This window comes from Mesoplodon densirostris, chromosome 6 (assembly GCF_025265405.1).
Source record: "Mesoplodon densirostris isolate mMesDen1 chromosome 6, mMesDen1 primary haplotype, whole genome shotgun sequence".
In the NCBI taxonomy this organism is placed as follows: domain Eukaryota; kingdom Metazoa; phylum Chordata; class Mammalia; order Artiodactyla; family Ziphiidae; genus Mesoplodon; species Mesoplodon densirostris.
In genome coordinates, this window is record NC_082666.1 from 19,766,732 (window position 1) to 19,789,176 (window position 22,445).

Sequence of the window (22,445 nt, forward strand, 5' to 3'; positions counted from 1 at the left end):
TGGTCCAGCTATCAGAAGTTAACCTCCCATGTAGGCAGGGAAGCTGCGCTCAGGAGTCCTCGGGGAGGGGTTTTCCTTCTGCCATTTCCATCCTCCTGGCCCCAGATGGAGGGTGTGGTGTCCTTTGGTGTGTCTGGACCCAGCATGACCTTTATGCTTTTCTTCATCTCTCTTCCGCCTCCCTCTTCTTTCTTCTTGGGTTCCCCAAACCTCTCCCAGATTTTCCCCAACTCTCCTGAACCCTCTCCCCCCTTCCAAGAGTCCTTCCAAATCCTGAGATTTTTAAGTCTGCTGGGCAGGTCAGGCTGTTCAGAATCGCCCACCGATTCCTTCCCCTCTTCTCCCAAATGTCTGTCTCTTCACCCATCTCCTAGCAGTGTGGTCTCTGAACACGATCTGTCCTCCCTTTATTTTTAAAAATTTTTATTACTATTATTATTTTTTTGCGGTACGTGGGCCCCTCACTGTTGTGGCCTCTCCTGTTGCGGAGCACAGGCTCCGGACGCACAGGCTCAGCGGCCGTGGTCCACGGGCCCAGCCGCTGCGCGGCATGTGGGATCTTCCCGGACCGGGGCACGAACCCGCGTCCCCTGCATCGGCAGGCGGACCCTCAACCACTGAGCCACCAGGGAAGCTCCTGTCCTCCCTTTAGTTTATTTATTTATTTGTATTTATAGTTTCAGCTCTTCTCTAGTATTAACGACAGCTTTATTTGCCCTGGAAGCCCTGGCTCATCTCTGACCCTCTGATGGCACCTCTCCACTCACGTGCAAATCGCAGACATTTCCCAAGTTAGTAACTTGACCTGTTCCTCTTCTCCATGGTCCCCGTTGGGGATTGCACCAGCGCTGGCAGGGTTAGACTCTCTGGGACCGACCTCTCCCCAGCGGGTCCCAGTGAGGTCTCACTCCGCCCCCGCCATCGCCACTCCCAAACCTCAGAGGCCTCCTCGCTGTCTCCCATCTTGCTCACCTGCTGCCCAGTCCATTCTGCACCCTGGAAGCAGGGTGAACTTTCTAAACTTGGGTCTGATCCAGCCATGCCGTGCCTAGTGCCCCGCACCGGAGCTGGGAGACCACGGGGCAGAGGCCGAGCCCCTCATCCTGATGTTCGGGCTGCCCGTGATCCGATCCCTTTTTACCCACAGACAGTCCTTTTCTCTGGCTGTTCCCAAGTGCAGTTCACAGTTGGCCAGACAAGCAGCACGCCCTCCTCTGAAACAAGGCTTTGTTTCTCTCTACCCGTTGACATCCACGGCCCCAGTGCATCCTCCCAGCTGTCCTGCCGCCCGCATGCAGCTGCCCCATCCGCGAGAAACCTTCCCTTCTCCCCTCCCCTTCCTCCGGGTAGTGGCCTCCTTCACTCTGTTGTGACACAGGGTATATACTTCCTAGTGTTTTCTTGTGTTGCTCTGTGAACAGTAATAACCTTTGTATATATAAATTCACTTAAACATCACGACAGCCCTGTCAGGTAGGGACCACGTTTATTTGCTTCGTTTTGCAAAACTACAAAGAATTTGTCCCTTGCCTGTTGTCACAAAGATGGAAAGCGGCAGAGTCAGGAGTTAAACCCAGATTTTGTTGACTTGAGGGAATGTATCCATCACCCCAGCACCGGAAAGAGGCAACGTCCTTCTGTGCTTGAACCTGGGCTCTAGAGCCAGACGCTCTGGGTTTGAAGCCCAGCTTTGCCACTTTGTACTGTAGGGCCTTGAACAAGCTTCTTAACCTCTCTGATTCTTAGATTCCTCTTCAATAAAATTGTGATGGGAATAATAGTCAAATGGCAAGCAAGTTACTTAACTTCTCTGTTCCATTTCCTCATCTCTAAAATAGGGATATTGATGGCATGCCACAGGTAATGTATTGAAGCACTGGGCACATCTATTAATTTGAACATTGAATGATTACCCACTATGTTCACTCCACTGTGTTGGGTCTGTTTTCCTACCAGGTGATGTTCTACTTTGTATAAAATACGTAACACGCAAGATGCTTATAAGCCTACAATACTGAGCACACTCATAAATATGGCCACATGGAGGGTCTTCTGTGTGCCACCAGGAACTCTGCTCGGGCTTCACACACCGACTCTTCACACAGCCCCCGGGGAGAGGAAACTGAGCATCTGGGAGAGGAAGTGACCAGTCACCTGCACACAGATGGGAGGTCACAGGACCCGATTTGAACCCAGGTCTTTCTGCCTCCAAAGCATTGCTCTTGGCCACTGCTCTCGACAGCTTCTGAGAAGCGGGGTGTAAGCCACGGTGCTGGCCAGACCTGGGGTTTAGTTAAATGTACACTTCTTCCCCATTTTTTTCCATTTGGCAGGAAAAGCCATGAGGACCCAAACAACCCAGGCCACGGCCGCCCTGCCCCTTCCTGGGAAAGCTCTATGCGTGTCATTGACTAAACCTTAGGTACAGAGGTGGCAGTGGGCACTCCTTGCCTCCTTTCCTTGTCCCCCTCTCTTATCTCTCTCACCGTGCCCTGACCTTTGTCAGGATTTTCTTTTGTGCAGTCTGTGGAAATCCCCTAACTAGATAACTGTGACCTCAACTCAACCCCCACTAGGATAAACCTTTAGCTTACGAAATCATCTCACTGGATGGTGGAGGCTTGAATCTGTCTTGCTGTCTGCCATCTGGGCAGGATGAGGACAGAGTCTCCTCGGCCTTGTGTAAAAGACTGGTGGCTGGGGCTTCCCTGGTGGCGTAGTGGTTGAGAGTCCGCCTGCCAATGTGAGGGACACGGGTTCGTGCCCCGGTCCGGGAAGATCCCACATGCCACGGAGCGGCTGGGCCCGTGAGCCATGGCCGCTGAGCCTGCGCGTCCGGAGGCTGTGCTCCGCAATGGGAGAGGCCACAACAGTGAGAGGCCCGCGTACCGCAAAAAAAAAAAAAACAAAAAACTGGTGGTCATTGCAAACTGGGTAAATCGAAGACCGTTTTGTTCGGATCATAGGAAACATGAGTAGAGCAGTCTGTTTGGGCTTTTCAAAATAAACTCTGTGTGTGTGTGTGTGTGACCTAAGAGATACGGGTTCAATTTAGAAAACTTAGAAACCCCAGAAAAACACAAAGGAAAAATACCCCCAGATCTTGATAATCCCCGCCACCCAGAAACAGTCACTGTGGACAATTTGATTCCTGTCTGTTCAGTTCCCTGTGTGCCTATGTGTGTAGGTTTGCACGGGGAACCCTCTATAAAACTGCCACTCTGAACATAGTTATGGATCCTGCCTCTTTCGCCAGACAATGTATCAGGACTGTTTTCCCACTTTGATAAATGTTTCTCGAAAATGATTTTTAATGATTGCATAATATAGCAAAGGGGTTCATGGTTTATTTAACTAATTTCTTCTTGTTGGACTGTTTTTTAAAAAAACATTATCCATATTTCTGCTTTAAACATCCCTGCACATTAATCTTCTTTTTTTTTTTTTTTTTTTTTCCTGTACGCCGGCCTCTCACTGTTGTGGCCTCTTCCATTGCGGAGCACAGGCTCCGGATGCACAGGCTCAGCGGCCATGGCTCACGGGCCCAGCCGCTCCACGGCATGTGGGATCTTCCCAGACCGGGGCACAAACCCGTGTCCCCTGCATTGGCAGGCGGACTCTCAACCACTGCGCCACCAGGGAAGCCCTTTGCACATTAATCTTTAAGCACATCTCTAATAATTCTTTGGTCTGTCTCTCTAGAGGTGGCATTGGCTCAGGGGATAGGCAGATTTTTAAGGCTTGGGTAGATGTTGCCAAAGTGCTCTTGGGAAAGAGTTTGTTTTTATTACAGTCCCTCCGCCCAACATTAGCAGTGTATGAGACGCCTCATTTTTCCCCAGCCTTGCCAACACTGGATATTGTATTTCTTTTCCATTTTTGCCAATCTGATCGACAAAATGTATCCTACTCTGATTTGCATAATTTAAACAGTGAAGTTGAACTGCTTTGCATGTTTATTGTTTGTATAGCTGTATATACATATACATGGTGTATAGAATATATCATATAGTATATACATATATAGATATATAATACATATATTATATAAAACATTTATTTGGTGTATAACTTTTTGATGTTCTTTGCCCATTGAATCACAAGAATTTGACATCTCCATGTCATCAAATCTATCAGCCTTTTTCTTTATCATATCTCCTGGGTAGATTGTTAGGAGGTGGTTGATTCATCCACCTTGAATTCAGATTCTTCAGTCTAAGTGTGAATTAAATTGGAAGCCCATCCCCGTGTTAACGGAGAATGCACAGAAAGTGATGACGGATAGGAGTGTAGAGAGTCAGCAAGGAGAATACTCTCCATCCATGTATCCACTCGTGCACTGAGAAAATGATACTGATATAAACTGATTTTCCTGATGGATGGATGTGCTATGGACATTGATCCTAGACAGCAAAGCAGTCCATTGCAAACCCATCGAGGCGCATCTGGTGATTATATTTATGACTCCTAGAATCTTGTTAGTTCCTTCTTAAAGGAAAAAAGAAAAGAAAAAAGAGACAAAATTTAAAAGAACATTTGTAAAGTAATTTACTTAAATTATAAGAGACTAAAAGCCAGGCTTAGTGGATAATTGAAGAATTGCATTAAAAAGGAATCAATATCTTTCTGGAATGCTCTGTCCTCATCTTGTGAATTGTTTTGCAAAGGGAGGGTCACTCTGTCACTATCTTGTAAATTTCTCATAGCATTATCGCCAAGGACAACATTTTTTTCCCTCTCTTAGATCCTTCATGTTTTTCCTTTTTTTTTTTTAATTAGTTTCTGCTTTATAACAAAGTGAATCAGTCATACATATACATCTGTTTCCACATCCCTTCCCTCATGCATCTCCCTCCCTCCCACCCTCCCCATCCCACCCCTCCAGGCGGTCACAAAGCACCGAGCTGATCTCCCTGTGCTCTGCGGCTGCTTCCCACTATCTATCTACCCTATGTTTGGTAGTGTATATATGTCCATGCCTCTCTTTCGTTTTGTCACAGCTTACCCTTCCCCCTCCCCATATCCTCAAGTCCATTCTTAAGTAGGTCTGTGTCTTTATTCCCGTTTTACCCCTAGGTTCTTCATGACATTTTTTTTTTAATTCCATATATATGTGTTAGCATACGGTATTTGTCTTTCTCTTTCTGACTTACTTCACTCTGTATGACAGACTCTAGGTCTATCCACCTCATTACAAATAGCTCAGTTTCGTTTCTTTTTATGGCTGAGTAATATTCCATTGTATATATGTGCCACATCTTCTTTATCCATTCATCCGATGATGGACACTTAGGTTGTTTCCAGCTCCGGGCTATTGTGAATAGAGCTGCAATGAACATTTTGGTACATGTCTCTTTTTGAATTATGGTTTTCTCAGGGTATATGCCTAGTAGTGGGATTGCTGGATCATATGGTAGTTCTATTTTTAGTTTTTTAAGGAACCTCCATACCGTTCTCCATAGTGGCTGTACCAATTCACATTCCCACCAGCAGTGCAAGAGTGTTCCCTTTTCTCCACACCCTCTCCAGCATTTATTGTTTCTAGATTTCTTGATGATGGCCATTCTGACTGGTGTGAGATCATGTTTTTCCTTTTTGCACAACCTTAGCTCACTAAGACATTTAGGGGCAAAGATACTGGAGAGCAGGGATTTTGAAATTTCAGGTGTCTGTTCCAGCCTCTGGGATCCTGGCATTCCCACCACTGGAGCAAAGGTTTCCTTCTGCATCTTCACACTGAGCCTTTGGAGAAGGTCAAACTCATAAAGAAAAGAGAATGAGGGGAATGCACAGTTGGTTTTTGAAAATCTACTTAGTAAGTTCCCAATTAAAGGCAAGTTTAAACATCATTAAGAAAACTGAAAAGGAGAAAAGAAGATGCAGATATTCACACCCTCCTTAACTAGTCATCACTTCTCTGCCATCTCCCCTGGCCTGTATCTCTATGTATTCACATTTCCTCAGTGGTTTAATTACCTTTCTCCTTTCACTTTTGCTTCATACGTCTGTGAAAAATATCTCTGCTTCCAACTGCGTACAGAAGATGTCTAATCCTTGAGATGTCCTTTAGCATTCATTCATCCACTTGACAGTTGTTTTCCTGAGCACCTTCTATGTGACTGGTGTGATTTAACATCCTCTTTAAACTCTACATATCCCATGTACTTATTTGTTAATATATTTGTAATTAATATTACTTCCTACTTCAAAAATAACTGAGTGACTTAACCTAAAAAGCATATCGTGAGGGCTTCCCTGGTGGCGCAGTGGTTGAGAGTCCGTCTGCTGATGCAGGGGACACGGGTTCGTGCCCCGGTCTGGGAAGATCCCACATGCCGCGGAGCGGCTGGGCCCGTGAGCCATGGCCGCTGAGCCTGCGCGTCCGGAGCCTGTGCGCCGCAATGGGAGAGGCCACAACAGTGAGAGGCCCTCGTACCGCAAAAAAAAAAAAAAAGCATATCGTGAAAGAGGCACGTGAAAGAGGGATCAGAAACCATACTGAAAAGTGTATTGTGTGTGTGTGTGTGTGTGTGTGTGTGTACACGCATGGATGCGCACATGTGTTCACGCACACAAGCGTGTGTGAGGTGGTGCCTTTAAAGGAATGATATTTCATATTCAAATGGAATTTTGAGCTTCCTAGCAACCAAGGCAAAAAGAGAAATTAATACATTATTTTTATTTTTTTATTTTTATTTTTTTTGCAGTACGCGGGCCTCTCACTGTTGTGGCCTCTCCCGCTGCGGAGCACAGGCTCCGGACACGCAGGCTCAGCAGCCATGGCTCACGGGCCCAGCTGCTCCGTGGCATGTGGGATCTTCCCGGACCAGGCCACGAACCCATGTCCCCTGCATCGGCAGGCGGACTCTCAACCACTGCGCCACCAGGGAAGCCCAATACATTATTTTTAGATTCTATAGAGAACTCATTGGTACTTCAGGAGAGGTAAAATTACTCATTGGCAGTCAATTTCAAGAGGAAGGAGGTCAATTTCAGGAGGAAGGCAATTTCAATTGCATTTTTCATTGTCTCTCATTTTATGTGGAATCACCCACAATCTCCTATCTTTCATATTTGTTGATACATCTGTGACCAAACCAGAAGAATTTCCTGTGTTCTCTGTCTATTGAGAAAGATGTGGATAAAATAATCACTTATATAAGTGAGTATGCTGAGATATGTACCTTCAGGGACAGGGAGCAGCACATGCAAATAGCTTGGAGCACTTGATACTATAAGGAAGGCTAGGTGGCAGGGCAGGAGATGAGGCTGGCTGGGCAGCAGGGCCAGCTGTGCAGGCCTGAGAGGCACTAGGAGAGCTTGGGGCAGGGCCGGGAATGGTCCACTTGCATTTTAAAAGGGTGTCCGGACACCCTGAAGAGACTAACTTTGAAGGCTGAGACAGGAGGCTGGAAAGCTGTTGCAGTTAGTGGTCCCTGTAAGAGGTAATAATTAACACAGACAAAAATGTGGTGCAGAGGAAGGAGCTCTGAAGACAGAGTGTTAATTAGGGCTTTACTGTCTCATGACGTTAAAATATGCCACAGGGGCCGAGAGTGCACACACAAATTTCTCTCCTCCCTCCAAGTGGGGCTAATGGGGAGGGTCTTCCCAGTGCCCATGGCTGCACCTGGGACCAGCTCAGGGTTCAAGAGTACAAGGCCTCTCAGTTATTTACAGCCTGTAAGTCCACGCTCCCTTTTCAGATCCGCTCCTTGTCCATCTTGCGAGGCCAAGATGTAGGATTGCCCTTGTGTTATTTGAACCTTCTTGAACTACTGGTAAGAGATGCATGAGTTTGGAGAATCCAAGATTCAAGTCCAAGCCCAGCCTCTTATCCTCTCTGTGACCTTACGTAAGACACTTCAGCACCCAGATGTTCTTTCTTCATATGTGCCGTGGGAAGAATAAAACGCGTGGTCATTGCAGTCGTTTTGCTGTTATCAATATTAACCACCATTTGCTGGGCACCTGCTGTATGCCATGCCCAGTGCAAGATGCTTTGTGTACATTATCTTGTCGGTCCTCATTTTGTCCACACAGCTCCATAAGGGTAGGCATTAGTATCCCCATTTAACAGGTGAGAAAGCTGAGGCTTGGAGGGCTTAAGGAATTTGCCTGAACTCTCATAGCTAGGAAGACGTGGAACTATGTCTGGGAACGGTTTTCTAGTGAGTATACCTTTTACTGAAAAACTCTTGAGGGGTCCTCCCCCTCAGCCACCTTTTTATTTTGATGCTTTATAATACTTTGGTCCCCAGAAGGGATTGGAAGATAGAGCCAAGATTTGCCTAAACGGGGAGATTTCTGGAGCCTGTGGAAGAAGGCATGAAAGAGGATGGATCCCTGCGCCACAGTGAGCTCTGCTTCGGGAAAAGATAGCTGCACAGCCCTCTGCCATCCACAGCGCCCATAGATGGGGGGCATTGAGGCCTCCTATAGGTCCAGGTTTCACAGCGCTGCCCCCTGCAGGTAGTTGTAGGAACTACACAGAGAGGGACAGGGTTGCATATGAAAAAAAGACAGCCCACTGCCTCTGGGATTCCACTTTTCTCTGGTGTAGAGAATTAGATGCACGTGTGCTCCAAGATGCACGTAAAAGTATGTTATCGCAGATTGCTCGTGCTGGCAAAAGTGAGAAGCAACATAAATGTCCAGCAATAGGGGAGTGGGAATTCAGTGGTTGTGCATCTCTGCCAGGGAATGCCATGTAGTGTTGGAAGAGGGGATCTTTTGAGGAAAGAGCTTCAAAATATATTTTTTAGCTGAAAAAAAAAAGATATCAATGAAATCTTAAGTGTGAGTCAACCTGTATAAACCTCAGACAACAATAGTTTTGTGTGTGAACATCCACGTGTTTGTAAAATGCACACAAGAAGTCGGGAAGGACAGACACCAGAATGTAGCTGTGTGTGGTTACCATGGATGGTGAATTGAGACTTCTACTCTGGGTTCTCTGTAATAATAACACCTAACCCTTCTGTACCTCTTACCTATCTTCCAGGCACTGAACACTTTATGTATATTAACTAATTTAATCCTCACCACTGCCCTGTGAGACAATACTACTATTATCCCATCTTATGCCTGGGAAACTGGGGTACAGACTGGCTAAGTAACTTGCCTGGGGTTGCCATCGGCGGCTAGCAGAGCCGGGATGGGAATCCTTGCAGCCCTGCTTCAGAGCTGCGGCTCTTAACCATTCCCTCTTCTGCTTCTCTCTCCGAATTCCACGTGTGTCTGAGGTGTGTATGCTCACGTGAGTGTGCAGAAGCATGGAATGGTGACCCAGGGCTGCCTGAGCCCCAGGCTAGTGTACTGCTCTTTCTGTGGCCTCATTTGAACAAATTCCTGGCGGCTGCTTGGCATCTCAAAAGCCCAGTGGATATCTTGAATGAATGAGCAAATGAATGAAATGAATGAATGGGTAAGTAAGTGAAGGAGAAGGAACAGGGGGAGGGTTTAAAGAAAACAGAACACGCATTGTGCCTTAAGGAACTTGTCTTGTAGTCTTAGAGACAGAATGTATGAAGGTGATGCAGAGGCTATAGTATAGATGGCAACAAAAACATGCAAGTGTGCTGGGTGCTCTCCGAGAAGGGGAGTCACTCACTATCTAGGAAGGCTTCCTGGAGGTGGTGGGAAAGGGGCTGAGTGTCAAAGGCGGGGCTGATATGAGGAAGTGTGGATTAAAGGAAAGAAGGAAGTTGCTGAAGAGGAGGAAAGTTGGGAGGGAGGGGCTAAAGTTGCTCATGTATTTGTATTCATGTAGATGGGAGGTTTAGAGAATTTCTAGGGCTTTTGTTTGGGAGAAGAAGCTGGTAGACTTAGGAAGGGAATTCATGTGCATTTAGTTAGTACCTACTCTGTGCTATGTACTATAGAGGCAGTTTACATTATCTTAATAATCCTTACAACAGTTGCATTTTAAGTGCAGAAACAGGCACAGAGAGGTTAGGTTATTTGCTCTGTGCCACACAGCAGGTCAACCTCGGAGCCAGGATTGGTGCCCAGTGAGTCTGAAACCAAAGCCCAACGAGGCACGGTGGGGTCAGGAAGAGCAGGGTAGCGCATCCTTCCCTCTCTTCCCCATCACTAACCTGGGTCTTAGACCAGCTCCCCTCTGTTCCCCAGAAGAGAAAACCTTGCCCTGAAATATGGTGGATGACTCACCATTATATGTCCTTACTCGAGACTTTTCTGAAACACTTCTTTTGTACCTGCCCCTCCAGACAGTAGTCTAACGGTCTTGTGACCTTGTGCTCGCACTTTGGTGCATGTTTTTGAACACAGGAGCACGTGTGCATCTGCCGTGCTAACACCCCGCCCCCCAGTCCCTTCACACTGTAGCCGTCTCCAGTCTATCTCTCAGTCCTCTGCCGAGCAGAGAATTCTATCGCCTGGACTGTGATGTTGGGGTGTCAGAGTCAGCTCTGAAGAGCTGAGTGAGGCAGATTTGCCTCCGGAGAGCATTACTCCAAGTAGCAAGTTATTAAGTTTGAAGACATCCACATATAGTTTACAGTTCTACAATCATAGCACGCAGTCTGAGTAGTCATCTGGTGATGGGTCGTATCTTAGCCGTGCCATCTGCCGGGTCAGGTCGAGATTTCCGTGATCTGACCTGGTGGAATGCTGGTAAGCCCCTCGGTCAAGTTTCATCAGTAAATGTGATAACTCGCAGGGGAGCGGAGGCCTCTGGTGACGGCTCTTGCTTGCAGTGGACTTTCCCTAGATCTCATGGAATTTGTTTAACCTTAGCTCATTGGACTCTTTAAGTATCAGGCACTGTGCTAATAGGGTTCCTCTACCTATAGAGAGAGTAGAAAAGAGACCTTCATTTTACAGGAGGGAAACAGATGAACGGAGAGGTTTGGTAACTTGTGTGAGGTGGCACAGGTTATAAGCAATTGATTCCGGAGACTGGCTGATTCTGCAGGTTGCTGCAGCAGGAGAGGGGTGTGGTTGACAGTCACCCACAGTCACAGGCAGAGCATGCAGGCTGCTTTAAGGTAGCTTAAGGTACCACACATAAGCAGCTGCCTACAAAGAGCGGGGAAACACAGTTGTAGTCCCATTGGAGTGTGTCCCCCCAGCCCTCAGGTCCCTTTGAAGGTCCCTCTGCTGCCCATGATAGAGCCGAGTTGGGGTGTGCATCCTGCAACACCTGAGATACTCCATCTGCCTTTCTGGTGTTTTCTTAAACCCTTTTGGTCCCTCCCAATTGATATGGAACCTCAGAGCCTCCAGGTTCAAGATCTGGTTCAGGGACCTGATAGCAACTTCTTTTCTTCTAAATACAGCAATGAACCAGAGGACATTGAAGTTTAATTTGGGGCAGGAGCTTAGCAATCAGGGATTCCAACCCATTCATTGCCAGTTGGCAAAACCGAGGCCCAGCAAGAGGAGGACGTAGCCCCCGACCACCCAGCAGGACAGTGGCACAACAGGGACATGCCTGGGTCTCGGTTTCACAGCCAGAGTTCTTTCTACTTTGCCCTACTGCATAGGGCTGCTTGCTACTGAGGCTCGCCAGTGAGAGAAGCCACCAGTTCTGTGAAATGAATGGCCTGGGCACCTAACCACACTATCCTCCAGATGGCCTGAGCCTCGGGGATCAAGGTAGCAATGGTGAGTAAGTGTGGAAGGCAGGTGGAAGGGTTGTCAGGGCAAGAAAGCACCGGCCAGATCTTTTTAGGAATTGACCCCTCCGTTCAGTGACGCCTTTTAAAATAAGCAAGCGGTTGTTTGTAAAAAAAAAAGGAGACAAGAAGGCAGTGAGAAAGTAGAAACTGAATTCCTAGACCATCCCCTCCTCCTCGCCTTCCCTGTGTGACACACAAGGTTTAGTCAAAGCACCATGGATGGAGGCCTTCCCTCTGGGTTCTAATGGCCACGGCACCAAGACCATATTCCCAGAGCCTGCTTGGATGTGGAAAGTGCTGTCTTAGGAATCTCGTTTTTTCTTCAGTTTTGCTAGGAAAATAAAGATGGATGATGATGCAGTGGATGATGATATTCGTGCTCTCCAAGACCCAAGGAAAGCCTATATTTACGCCCCCAACAAAGAGCCAATATCAGAGGTTCCAGAATGGTCTAGGCTTGAGTGACCGTCAGATTTTCTGGTCCCACAGGCTTGTGATGGGGAAACTGAGGTGCAGAGGCGAAGAGGCTTGTCCAGGGCTGGCCTCCTGTGTCTGGGCTGTACCCTCTCAGTCCCTTCCCATCTCGGGTTGCCAGTGTCCCCTTCTGGACCACACTGGGGACGGGCAGCACTTAGGAGACTCCGTGACCTCCCAGGCCCTCCCCGGCGCCAGCTCTCCGTGCTGGTGTTCTCATCAAAGTCATTAACATTCTCTCCGTTCTCAAGGTTGCTGCTTGCCTATTTATAGAACTGACCAAGAGAATGCCACGACTGCCAGCAATACAGAATACAAATCACGCGCTGTGCATTGGTTTGCATTCTCTCAGACACCTCTTTTTTTTTTTTAAACTCCTTGGACAATGCTTATGTACACCTGGTTTCCCTTCTCAATGTGATCACTCCTGGGAGGAGAGGCGAGTGGGCTCTGCTACCTGCTGACCCCCCACTGTGTGCAGAGGCCCGGCCCTCAAGCACACTGTTTTCATTTAACCCACGCAATCCTGAGAGGTGGGCATTGTCTTGCATCCCATGTGGGCTACTTTCAGAGAGGAAGCAGCCGGCCCCAGGGCTCCTGACCTACAGGTGACAGAAGCGACTTAAATCCAGTGCTGCCCAAATCCACAACGTCCATTCTTTCCACTTGCCTTCCCCGTCCCTAGTTCCAGCGCAGCCTTCCGGATCAGATGAGGAAGGTGGCTGCAGGATGATGCCTGTGCATGCTATGATTCCTTTGGAGGCCATATATGTGCTTCCTCATCCAGTCAGGACAACCAGGTTTTTCTGAGGACCTACTGTGTGCCTGACAGAGCCTTGTCTCTCTCCAGGCTGTAGGTGCCATGAGGATATGCCCACTTTGCTCTCTCCAGGCCCAGCACACAGTAGGCTCGGTCAGCCCTTGTTGATGAGTGATGGGGCTCAGACTCACCGTCTGTCCAGGGAAGGGAGCAAAGAAGAGGCAGGCCAGTTGGAGCAGCCTCAGAGCTGCAGCAGTGCCTTCACGGAGTAGGAGGGAGCAGGGGGCAGGGCAGAAGGGTCGGGAAGACCGCTCAGAGGCTGCAGGGGCTTCTGCGGAGGGTGCTCATGCCCTGAGTTCTGGCAGAAGCCCACTTGGTCTACAGCTTCCTCCATCCTGCATCTCAAACTTCACAGAGGTTTTATTTTCCCAACTGTCCTGTCAGGGAAGTCCCAGGGAATGGGAAAAGAACACTGTACAATCTTTCTCTGCTCATCTTCTCAGAAATCTAGTTCACAAGCAGGATTTTGGAGAGCTGCCATCCTCTCGTTATCCCTCCACCCGGGACTGGCATTAAGCTGTGGAATTGAGGGTCACTCCAGCTTGCCCGTCCTCCTCTGGAAGAGGTTCAGATGTCAAGAGTGTCCAGTCCTGTGGCCCAGTGTCCTTGTCTGGCAGCCCCGCCCAGCCAGGGCTCCCCACTCACTGTCTTTGAAAGCCCCACCCTTGACCCCTTTTGTCTGCCAAGAGAACTGGGGGGTCAGTAGAACCCGGTGCTCCACAGATTCAGAGAGCTAAGTGCCTCCCTACCCTTTTATGTATATTGCTGTTGTCCGGCATTGAACGCATTCCGGAACATTTGGAAAATATTGAGAAACAGGAAGGACAAAATAATAATCACCCATAATTCTGCCACCCCGAGAGAAGCACTGCTTCTTGGCATGTTACTCCTCAGTTTCCTTTCTTCTTTCCTGTGTAATTTTTCTCTTAACATAACTGAGGTCACACTGTAAGACAGGATTTATATCCTTTTGACCGCACTTAACATTAAAATGTATCACACATCCATGGCATTACAAATACTTTGTAATGATTGTAAAATGCGATTTTAACGGCAGCGTGAATTTTCCCACGGGCAGGTTCTATCTCTCATTGGCTCAGAAGTCCCAGGTTTAGGGGTATGTTTGCTGTTAATCCCACTGCTAAGTGACCGTCTCCCTGAATAAAGGGCTTTGTGTCAGTACAGGTGCATCATGGGAAAGCAACATGGCCGCTCCCAGGGCTCGGAGTTTGGGTTCACCTCTCCCTGTGGCTGTTCCATCCCCACACTAGAAAGTGGCGAGTCAAGGTGGTATGCACACTCAAAATTAGTTGCTGTACGAAAGGAACCCCGTACTGGCTGTGCGGGCAGGTCATTTCGCTCGTTTGCTTCCGCTAAATCATTGGATTGGATTGGATTCCATGAGGATTTCAGGGGCTAAAGCACATCAGGTACAGAGCCAAGTGTTTCTTACATACAGACCCTTGATCATTGTTAAGCCACCATTAGTATCAGTATTTTTATCTCTTGACTCTCTTGTCTAGTAATTTATCGGGGTCACCAAGGCCACCCCCAGTTTCCATAAGGGCTCACGGGTTCAGCATATGATTGGGCTTGTGGCTAAGATTTGTTACAGCAAAAGGATACACAGCACAGTGAACACAGGAGCAGCACGCGAGGCAAAGTCTGCAGGAAACCAGGCAGGAGCATCTGAGTCCTCTCTCTGCGCAGCCACACAGGATGGGCTTGATCCCTCCAGCACTGAGTTGTAACAACACGTGCGAAATGTTGTCTACCAGGGATGCTCATTAGAGACTCAGCACCAGAGGTAGGCACCTCCGTCTGTACCCACATCCCAGGCCCCCACATGGTTTGCACAAATAATCCAGGCACGGCAAGCTGCCCTTATTGTTAGCGAATGGTGGGAACGCTCAGAATCCAAGTTCCCTGAGGCCTGCCCAGCAGGCCCTCATAAGGATGCAGTTGTAGGCCTGCTCTGTCCTGCACAGGTACGCTGAGAGGTCCTATTCCGTGTGTTTGGACTACTTCAAGACGGGGGCCGGCGTGGGGTGAGACAGGTGTCCTCATTTCCATAGGACAAAATTGAGGGCTAGGAAAGGGAAGACATTTACGAGCTGGTCGCCTGCTCCATGGGCGGGGTCCTGAGAGGAAGCAAGTTCTGGATAATCCCTCACCGTCCCCTTTCCTGCTAACTCGTGTCTCTCTCTCTCTAGGCTCTCAAGGGCTCCAAGAAGCTGGTGCTGTCGGTGTACTCAGCGGGGCGCATCCCCGGCGGCTACGTCACCAACCATATCTACACCTGGGTAGACCCCCAAGGCCGCAGCATCTCTCCTCCCTCGGGCCTGCCCCCACCCCATGGCAGCACCCTGCGGCAGCACGAGGGTGACCGGAGGAGCACCCTACACCTCCTGCAAGGCGGGGATGAGAAAAAGGTGAGCCTCTGGGCCTTGGCCTCGCCGGGCCTCCTGGAGGTGGGGGGCCGGGAATGGCGGGCTGGCCACCAAGGCCACATTCTCCTCGCCAAACCTAGAATAGGGAAGTTTCTTAGAGGCTGGAAGAAGGGGGTTGGCCTGTAGGGGCTCTGGCCTTCGTCTCTCCCTCAAGTCCCACCTGAAGGGTTTTCTTTTCGTTTTAACCTTTGCACCACATGTCGTGATTCACACCAAGCTGCTGCTGCAAGAGCCCCAATACCGTGATTTAAATAAGCTAGATTATCTGCCCCTCACAGAGCAGAGTAAAGGGGACCATCTAGGCTGATGGAGCAGCTCTGCTCTCCCTCTGCCATCCTCTGGGATACCGCCCCCTTCTGGTTGAAGCCTAGTCCCCCTGTAGCCCCTAGAGTGGAAAGAGGAAGAGACAAAGCTCGGATGATTTACACTAGAGATGATTTAACGTCTCAGTGGTTCAGACCCAGGCCATGGCCACATGCAGCTGCCATGACTCCAAGCTCCACAGGGCACCTTTTGCAGTGTGGGTCTCAGGTTGTAAGGAAGAGAAACCAGAAACCGGTCCTGGTCACCTTCCACAAAGTCAGAATTTACTGGAAGGGTGTGGGCAGCCCCAGAACTGAAGCTGAGGGGCTCAGGGTGCAGTCTCCAGGAAGAAAGGGATCCCCATGGTTTCTGTTCTCTGCATCCTTCCCCTCAAGATTCATATTCCAGGGAGGGAGCACCTGATTGGCTGGTGGGGAGGTGCCCTTTGATGGACAGGAACACCAAGACTGTGGCCGGTGGAGGAGGGGTTGTAGCCCAAAGCACCATGGGGTGTTGTAACCTGAAGAAGACGGCCAGGGGCATCAGTAGGTGCCCCCTACAGAGCCTTCCTCCCCAAGACCATGACTGTTTCTTTAGAAAGGAGTGAGAGATGGTCCCCCTGATATTTAAGGTTCACTCCGGGTGCTGTTTGCATTGTGCCCTATGGTTGCTCCTGGGACCAAGAAAGTTATTCCTGTAAGCATGACTTTGGTGTGACCATGACCATGGTCAAAGCATGACCATGACTTTGGTCTCTGGTGTTTTAAGACCTTGACACAGCTTGGGGCTCTGAGCCAACCGCCTTCCCTCTGGAGACTCTTTCTCAGCTCTCTTTTCCTGTCCGTAAGACCATAACATTTATTTAATGTGTTTTGTGTTCTTTGCTCAAATGTCGATATGCAGGAAGCGGCAGAGATGGCGGGGGCTTCTGTGCCAGGCAGGAGGTAGTGGGGTAGCCAGTTCGTGTGCACCGTCAGAGCCTGCCTGGGCTTCTTCAAGGTGGCCAGGGTTGCAGAGGTGGGCTCATATCCCCCTCCCCGCCAGGCGATGTTGCTCTCTGGCCATCTTGAGAAAGCAGCACAGCCTGTGGCATTGAGTCATTTTCAAGGCCAGCCTTCCAGGGTGGGTAGAGAACTTGCTTTATCGTTTTCTCAAGCTCCTCCCTGTATAGGGCATGAACTTAAAATAGAAAGAGCTCACCATGTGCTGGCTCTGTGCTTACAGCATCTCACTGAATCCTCGTGGCTTCCCCAGGGGGTAGGTGTCCTTATGCACATTTTACAGATGCAAAATCCGACATTCAGGGGGCACTGCGGCAACTAGGACCCATTGAGCGAGTCAGCCCACACTTAGTGAGCACCTGTGCCTGATGCTGTTATGGGAGGTGGGAATGGAGAAATGGACAAGAGACATGAAGCCTTGCTCTGGGGAAGCTTCCAGTGAGTTCGGAAGTCGTAGGAGGCGTGAGACAAAAATCCAGAAATGAGCATAAATGAGCAAGATAATTAAGGTGGTGAAGATTGATGGAAGGAAATAACATCGGGAAGGGGGTTAGAGGGTGATGGGGAGGGAGGCTCTGTTTCAGATGAGGTGGGCAGGGAAAACCTCTCTGAGGAGATGACTTCTGAGCTGAGACTGAGAGAGGAAGATGGAGCCGCCACGTACCGTTCTGAGCATTGAAAATGCCAGGCAGCAAGGACAGCATGTGCAAAGGCCCTGAGGTAGGAATGAGCATGGCATCTTCAAGTCTTAGAGAGAAGGACCCTGCCACTGGAATTGAGTGGGTGGGAGGATTGGGAGGATGTAGGGTGCCCTCTGGGAGTCTTAGAGTAACGTATATAGAAATGTAGAAGGCAAAGGCTGAGGGAATCATGCTCCAGGGAGGACCCAGATACCTCAGGAGGCAGGAAATACCCTGAACCACACCAGAGAAGCCTTCACAGATTTTATAGCTCCAGGCTGAAGCTTCTACACGCCCCCACCCCATTCCTCCTTTTGCTGATACAACATGGAGCCCCCCTTTTCCTGTTAAGGGCATGGGGGAAATGTCTCTGGAGCCCTCACTTCTGGCCCCCTGGCCTCCAGCAGACTGGTCTCAGCTAATATTCCAGATAGCCACCACCAGCCTCCCAGACTTCCCATGCCAAACTTCAAAAATCCTAACCTCAACCCCAGTGGGAACACACCTTCTAGGGAAATGAGTTCTCAGGGCAATAGTGATGTAAAAATCACATGTAGCAAAATTACCCTTGAAAACCTCCTAAGCCATCCACTGAAGCTGGTTCTGGTTTGGCAGCCCTTGCTAGGAATGCCCTTCTCCATACTGAAGTGTGAGAACCATCCCATGAGGCTGAAGGAAGGAACAGAAGGGAAGGACACAGGTAGCACCTCTGGGAATCAGGCCTGTCTGCTCTCAAGTCACCATCACATCGTCAGAGGCGAACAGGGTGCAGAGTTGTTCAGTGTTCCAGCTTCCCATTCTGGGCTAACCCCCAGCCTCTATAGTACAGATGTAGCTTCTGTATGAAAAAACTGGAACAGGTCTGTTGTGGGAGTTAGATAGTATGGTGTCAGCGAGGCAGGGAGAGTAAGACACTGGAACCAGGCTGCCTGGGTTCAAGTCCTGGCTCCACCACTTGCCAGCTGTGTGACCTTGGATAAGTTACATAACCTCTCTGAGCCTGAATCTCCTCTTCTATAACATGGAGACGGTGGTAGGGCCTCCTCTCCCCATCACTGTGTAAGGCTCTTGGTTCTGGGCCCTGGTACGCCCAAAGTGCCTGGATCAGTGCCTGGCACAGTGGAGGTGCTCAGTAAGTATTTATTACATGAATGACTGAATTAAAATGCAGGGCTCAAAGTCCCCTACTGCCCCCTGCCAGGGTCACTGGCCCATGAGCAAGTGAGCAAGTCTCAGTGGTTGCTCGGTCCCAAGGCCCCGCTCCGGGCTGAGCAGGCAGACCCTCTGCAGCAGCGGCTGCTCCCCCAAGCTCATGCCTTCAGCAGCCGCAGAGATAAGGAGGGGCCTGCCCCTTAGCTCAGGCTGGGGCCCAGCTGGGAATGGAAGGCGAGGAGCCTTTGGGACCGGCTCTGAAGAAAAACCTACAGTTCTCCTCCTGTGTTTCTCCTTTACCATCACACTCACAGCGCTTCTGACACCAGATGTGGGTGGGTGGGGGGTTCCCACCAAGCAATTCTCTGCGACACCAGCTGGATGTCTTACAATTTAACTCAATTCTGACACTGTCTACCAGGAGAGAGTGTCCAGTCCCACAGGCTAAGGACTCAGTCCCATGAAACAACCCCCTACCTGTCCCCACTTCACATACCAGTTGCAAGTCCAGGTTATCAGCTGTGCTTCCGACTGATCGGCTGTAACTCAGAGGTTCCCCTGACCCCGTCTCAGCTTTGATTAATTTGCTAAAGTGACTCACAGAACTCAGGAAAACAGTTTACTTACTGTGCACCAGTTTATTATAAAAGGATACGGTAAAGGATACAGATGAACATCCAGATGGAAGGGATGTGTAAGGCAGGTTATGTGGGAAGGGGTGCAGAGCTTCCATGCCCCCTCCAGGTGCACCACTCTCCCCGTACCTCCACCTGTTCACTGACCCAGAAGCTCTCTGAACCCCATACTATTGGGATTTTTGTGGAGCCTTCATCATGTAGGCATGATCAATTTTTAAAAATTTTTATTTATTTTTTTGGCTGCGTCGGGTCTTAGTTGCGGCATGCGGGATTTCGATGTGGTGTGCGGACTCTTCATTGTGGCACGTGGGCTTCTCTCTAGTTGTGGTGTGCGGGTTCTCTCTCTAGTTGAGGCGCACGAGCTCAGTAGTTGTGGCACGCAGGCTTAGTTGCTACCCGCGACATGTGGGATCTTAGTTGCTACCTGCGGCATGTGGGATCCCTGACCTGGGATCGAACCCGCGTCCCCTGCATTGCAAGGCAGATTCCTTACCACCGGACCACCAGGGAAGTCCCGTGCACGATCAGTTATTAACTCCACTTCCAGCCCCTCTTCCCTCTCTAGAGAAATTGGGGTGGGGCTGAAAATTCCAAGCTTCTAATCATGGCTTGGTCTTTCTGGGGACCAGCCACCCTCCAGAAGGCCAATCAGAGTCACCTCATTAGAACAACAGATGTGCTTAGTGCTCTTATCACCTAGGAATTTACAAAGGTTTCAGGAGCTCAGTGCCAGGAACGAAGACAAAGACAAAATACATATTTCTTAGTATAAATCACAGTATCGCACCTGGTATCAGAACTCCCTGACTGTGTGACCTTGGGTGAGACACTTGACCTTGGGTGAGTCACTTAAGCTTCCCTAGCCATGGTTTGGGGATGGTCATAGCAGCCATATGGGGCTGTTTCAAGAATCAATAAATCATGTGCACAGAGGATAGTGCCTGGGGCATAGTAATCCATTGCAGTAACAGCCATCATTTATCCAATGCTTCCTAGGTGCTAGGTACCTTTCATATCATTTTTGTCCCCAAATGTTTATTGATGTCATCTCCTGAGGCTGCTCACGCTGCTTCCTGGACAGGGTTGGGGTTCTAGAGGAAGGTGGGAAGGGGGATGGCAGTGCCTGCGCCGGGCAAGCTGTGCAACTCTCATTTCACTGATGGGGAAACTGAAGATCAGAAAAGCAACAGGCCCTGCCCCAGGGTTGCCCAGGAGTAAAGGGCAGAACCAGTATACGAACTCAGGCCTGTGGGAGGCAGTGCAGTGAGCTGATTAAATGCCTGGGCTCTGCCAGCTGTTTGACCTTGGCCATGTCACTTCACCTCTCTGGCCTCACTTTCCTTACCTGGAAAATGGGGATAATAAGAGAAACCATAGAGAAGGAAAGAGGACTCAACGAAGTAAGGCATGTAAAGTGCTGAGCACAATGCCTGGGATCTAGGAAAGACTCAATACGTTTAGTAACCAATTGATTTAGTGAGTTATCATTATATTCTTATTATTGGTGGGAATGATATTCTTTTCACTATGCCAGGCTGCCTCTCACAGCTTAGTGCCCTTTCCCATAGGTGAGTTTTGTTTCCTGCCAAGTGCTGGTGGAGTTTCCAGCAGGTGACTGAAGCAGATACCCTGCTGTTGATAGGTCTGTTATTACAGTCCTGGGAGGAAGACTCCGTTTTATTCCCATGTGAAGGATTTATGGGGAAGTGACTGGCAGGCAGTGGGGTTTGTTTTCATCCTTACTATTCAAAGGCGGGGACCACAGCCGTCTGTGTGCTCCTGGGTTCCTGTCTGCTCTCTCCCCCCAGAATCTTCATGTCCCGGAGCTGGAGAGACCAGGTAGGGGTGGGAATGGGGGAGGGACTGACCCACGACACCAAGTGAACTGGGCTGGAGCCTTGGTGTGAGGCCCCCAGGCCAGGCCTGCCTTGTTCCATGCCGCAGCAGCACGGCCTGCAGGAAGGGTCCATCTGAGGCGGTAACTGCTACTCTGTCCTCAGCCAGCCTCACTGACGTCCCCCAGGTGTGAAGCTCGCCTTCCCTCACCCCACCCGCGTCGTAAGGCACACACCTTGTCTTAAAGGAGCTCCAGAAGTTGGCCTCGTCTGCTGCTAGCCCTCCCCAGGAGTCTCCCTAAAATCCGAATCTGGGCCTTTTCTCTCCTGCTTGAAGCCCAGGCTTGTTGACCTCGCTCACTGCCCCCCGACACAGGCGAGTGCCATACCTTCCTTCCCTGCCACTCTCCCACCAAACAGAACCCTGCAGTGATCCCAGGGGGCCTTTCTCTGTCCTGTTTCTGAGCTTTTGCACACGTTCTTGCCCTCCCCTTGCCCTGGTTGACCCCCTTGGCCTTCAGGGCTTAGAAGTCATATTTCTGGGATGCTCTGCCTGTGGTCGGGCTCCCAGGAATGGACTCTGAGACCAGGATTTCCCTGAAAGAGGTTTATAGGAATGTGCCTGTGGTAGACAGAATAATGATGCCCCAAAGACGTCTACCTCCTAATCTCTGGAGCCTGTGAACAGGTCACTTTACATGGCAAAGGGACTTCCCAGGTGTGATTCAGATGAGGATCTTGAGATAGAGACATTATCCTGGATTGTGTGGATGGACCCAGTGTGATCACAAGTGTCCTTAGAAGAAGGCAGGCGTGTCAGAGTCAGAAAAAGGTGGTGTGATGCCAGGAGCAGAGAGAGAGATCAGAAGATGCTACACTGCTGGCTTTGAAGATGAAGGATGGGGCCATGAGCCCAAGAATGCAGGTGGCCTCTAGAAGCTAGAAAAGGCAAGAAAGTGGGTTCTCCCCAAGAAGCTCTAAAAGGAATGCAGTCCTGTTGACCCACTGTAGACTTTTGACCTCCAGAGCTTTGAGATAATAAATCTGTGTTGTCTTAAGCCCCTACATCCATGGTCATTTATTACAGCAGCAACGCAATGCCCTGGGAACTCCACCAGAAAAGGCATGAGGAATACAGGACTGGGCGGAGGGAGGAGTAGGCTGTGATACCATCTCTGCAGGGGCCTTGGCTGTTCCCAAGGGAGCTCTGGAGCTGGGGGCGACTTGCAAGGTTGTCCTGAATTGAGGCAGGGGTCAGGCTTTCACTCGTCTGCATCAGCTAGTCATTGGATGGGAGCTGCTCCAGGGAGGCTGTGACCTTAGGTGAGGCAGATCCTGGCAGGCACTCAGCTGTGAGCTATCAATAGCCAATACTCCAGCTCAGGGGTTCCTCTGAGGACAGGGACCCAGTTAGATTCTCCCCTGAATCTGTGCCCAGTGCGGAGTT

The 22,445-nt window shown here is 49.6% G+C and overlaps 1 protein-coding gene across 2 annotated transcripts in view; it reads left to right on the forward strand.

The window, feature by feature from the left end:
- WHRN (whirlin) overlaps positions 1 to 22,445 on the forward strand; it is a 92,547-nt gene that overhangs the window by 10,400 nt on the left and 59,702 nt on the right. For both annotated transcript variants that reach the window (XM_060100814.1, XM_060100815.1), the window contains exon 2: positions 15,153 to 15,371. In XM_060100814.1, the coding sequence (XP_059956797.1) occupies positions 15,153 to 15,371 (219 nt within the window). The remainder of the gene's footprint in view (positions 1 to 15,152; positions 15,372 to 22,445) is intronic.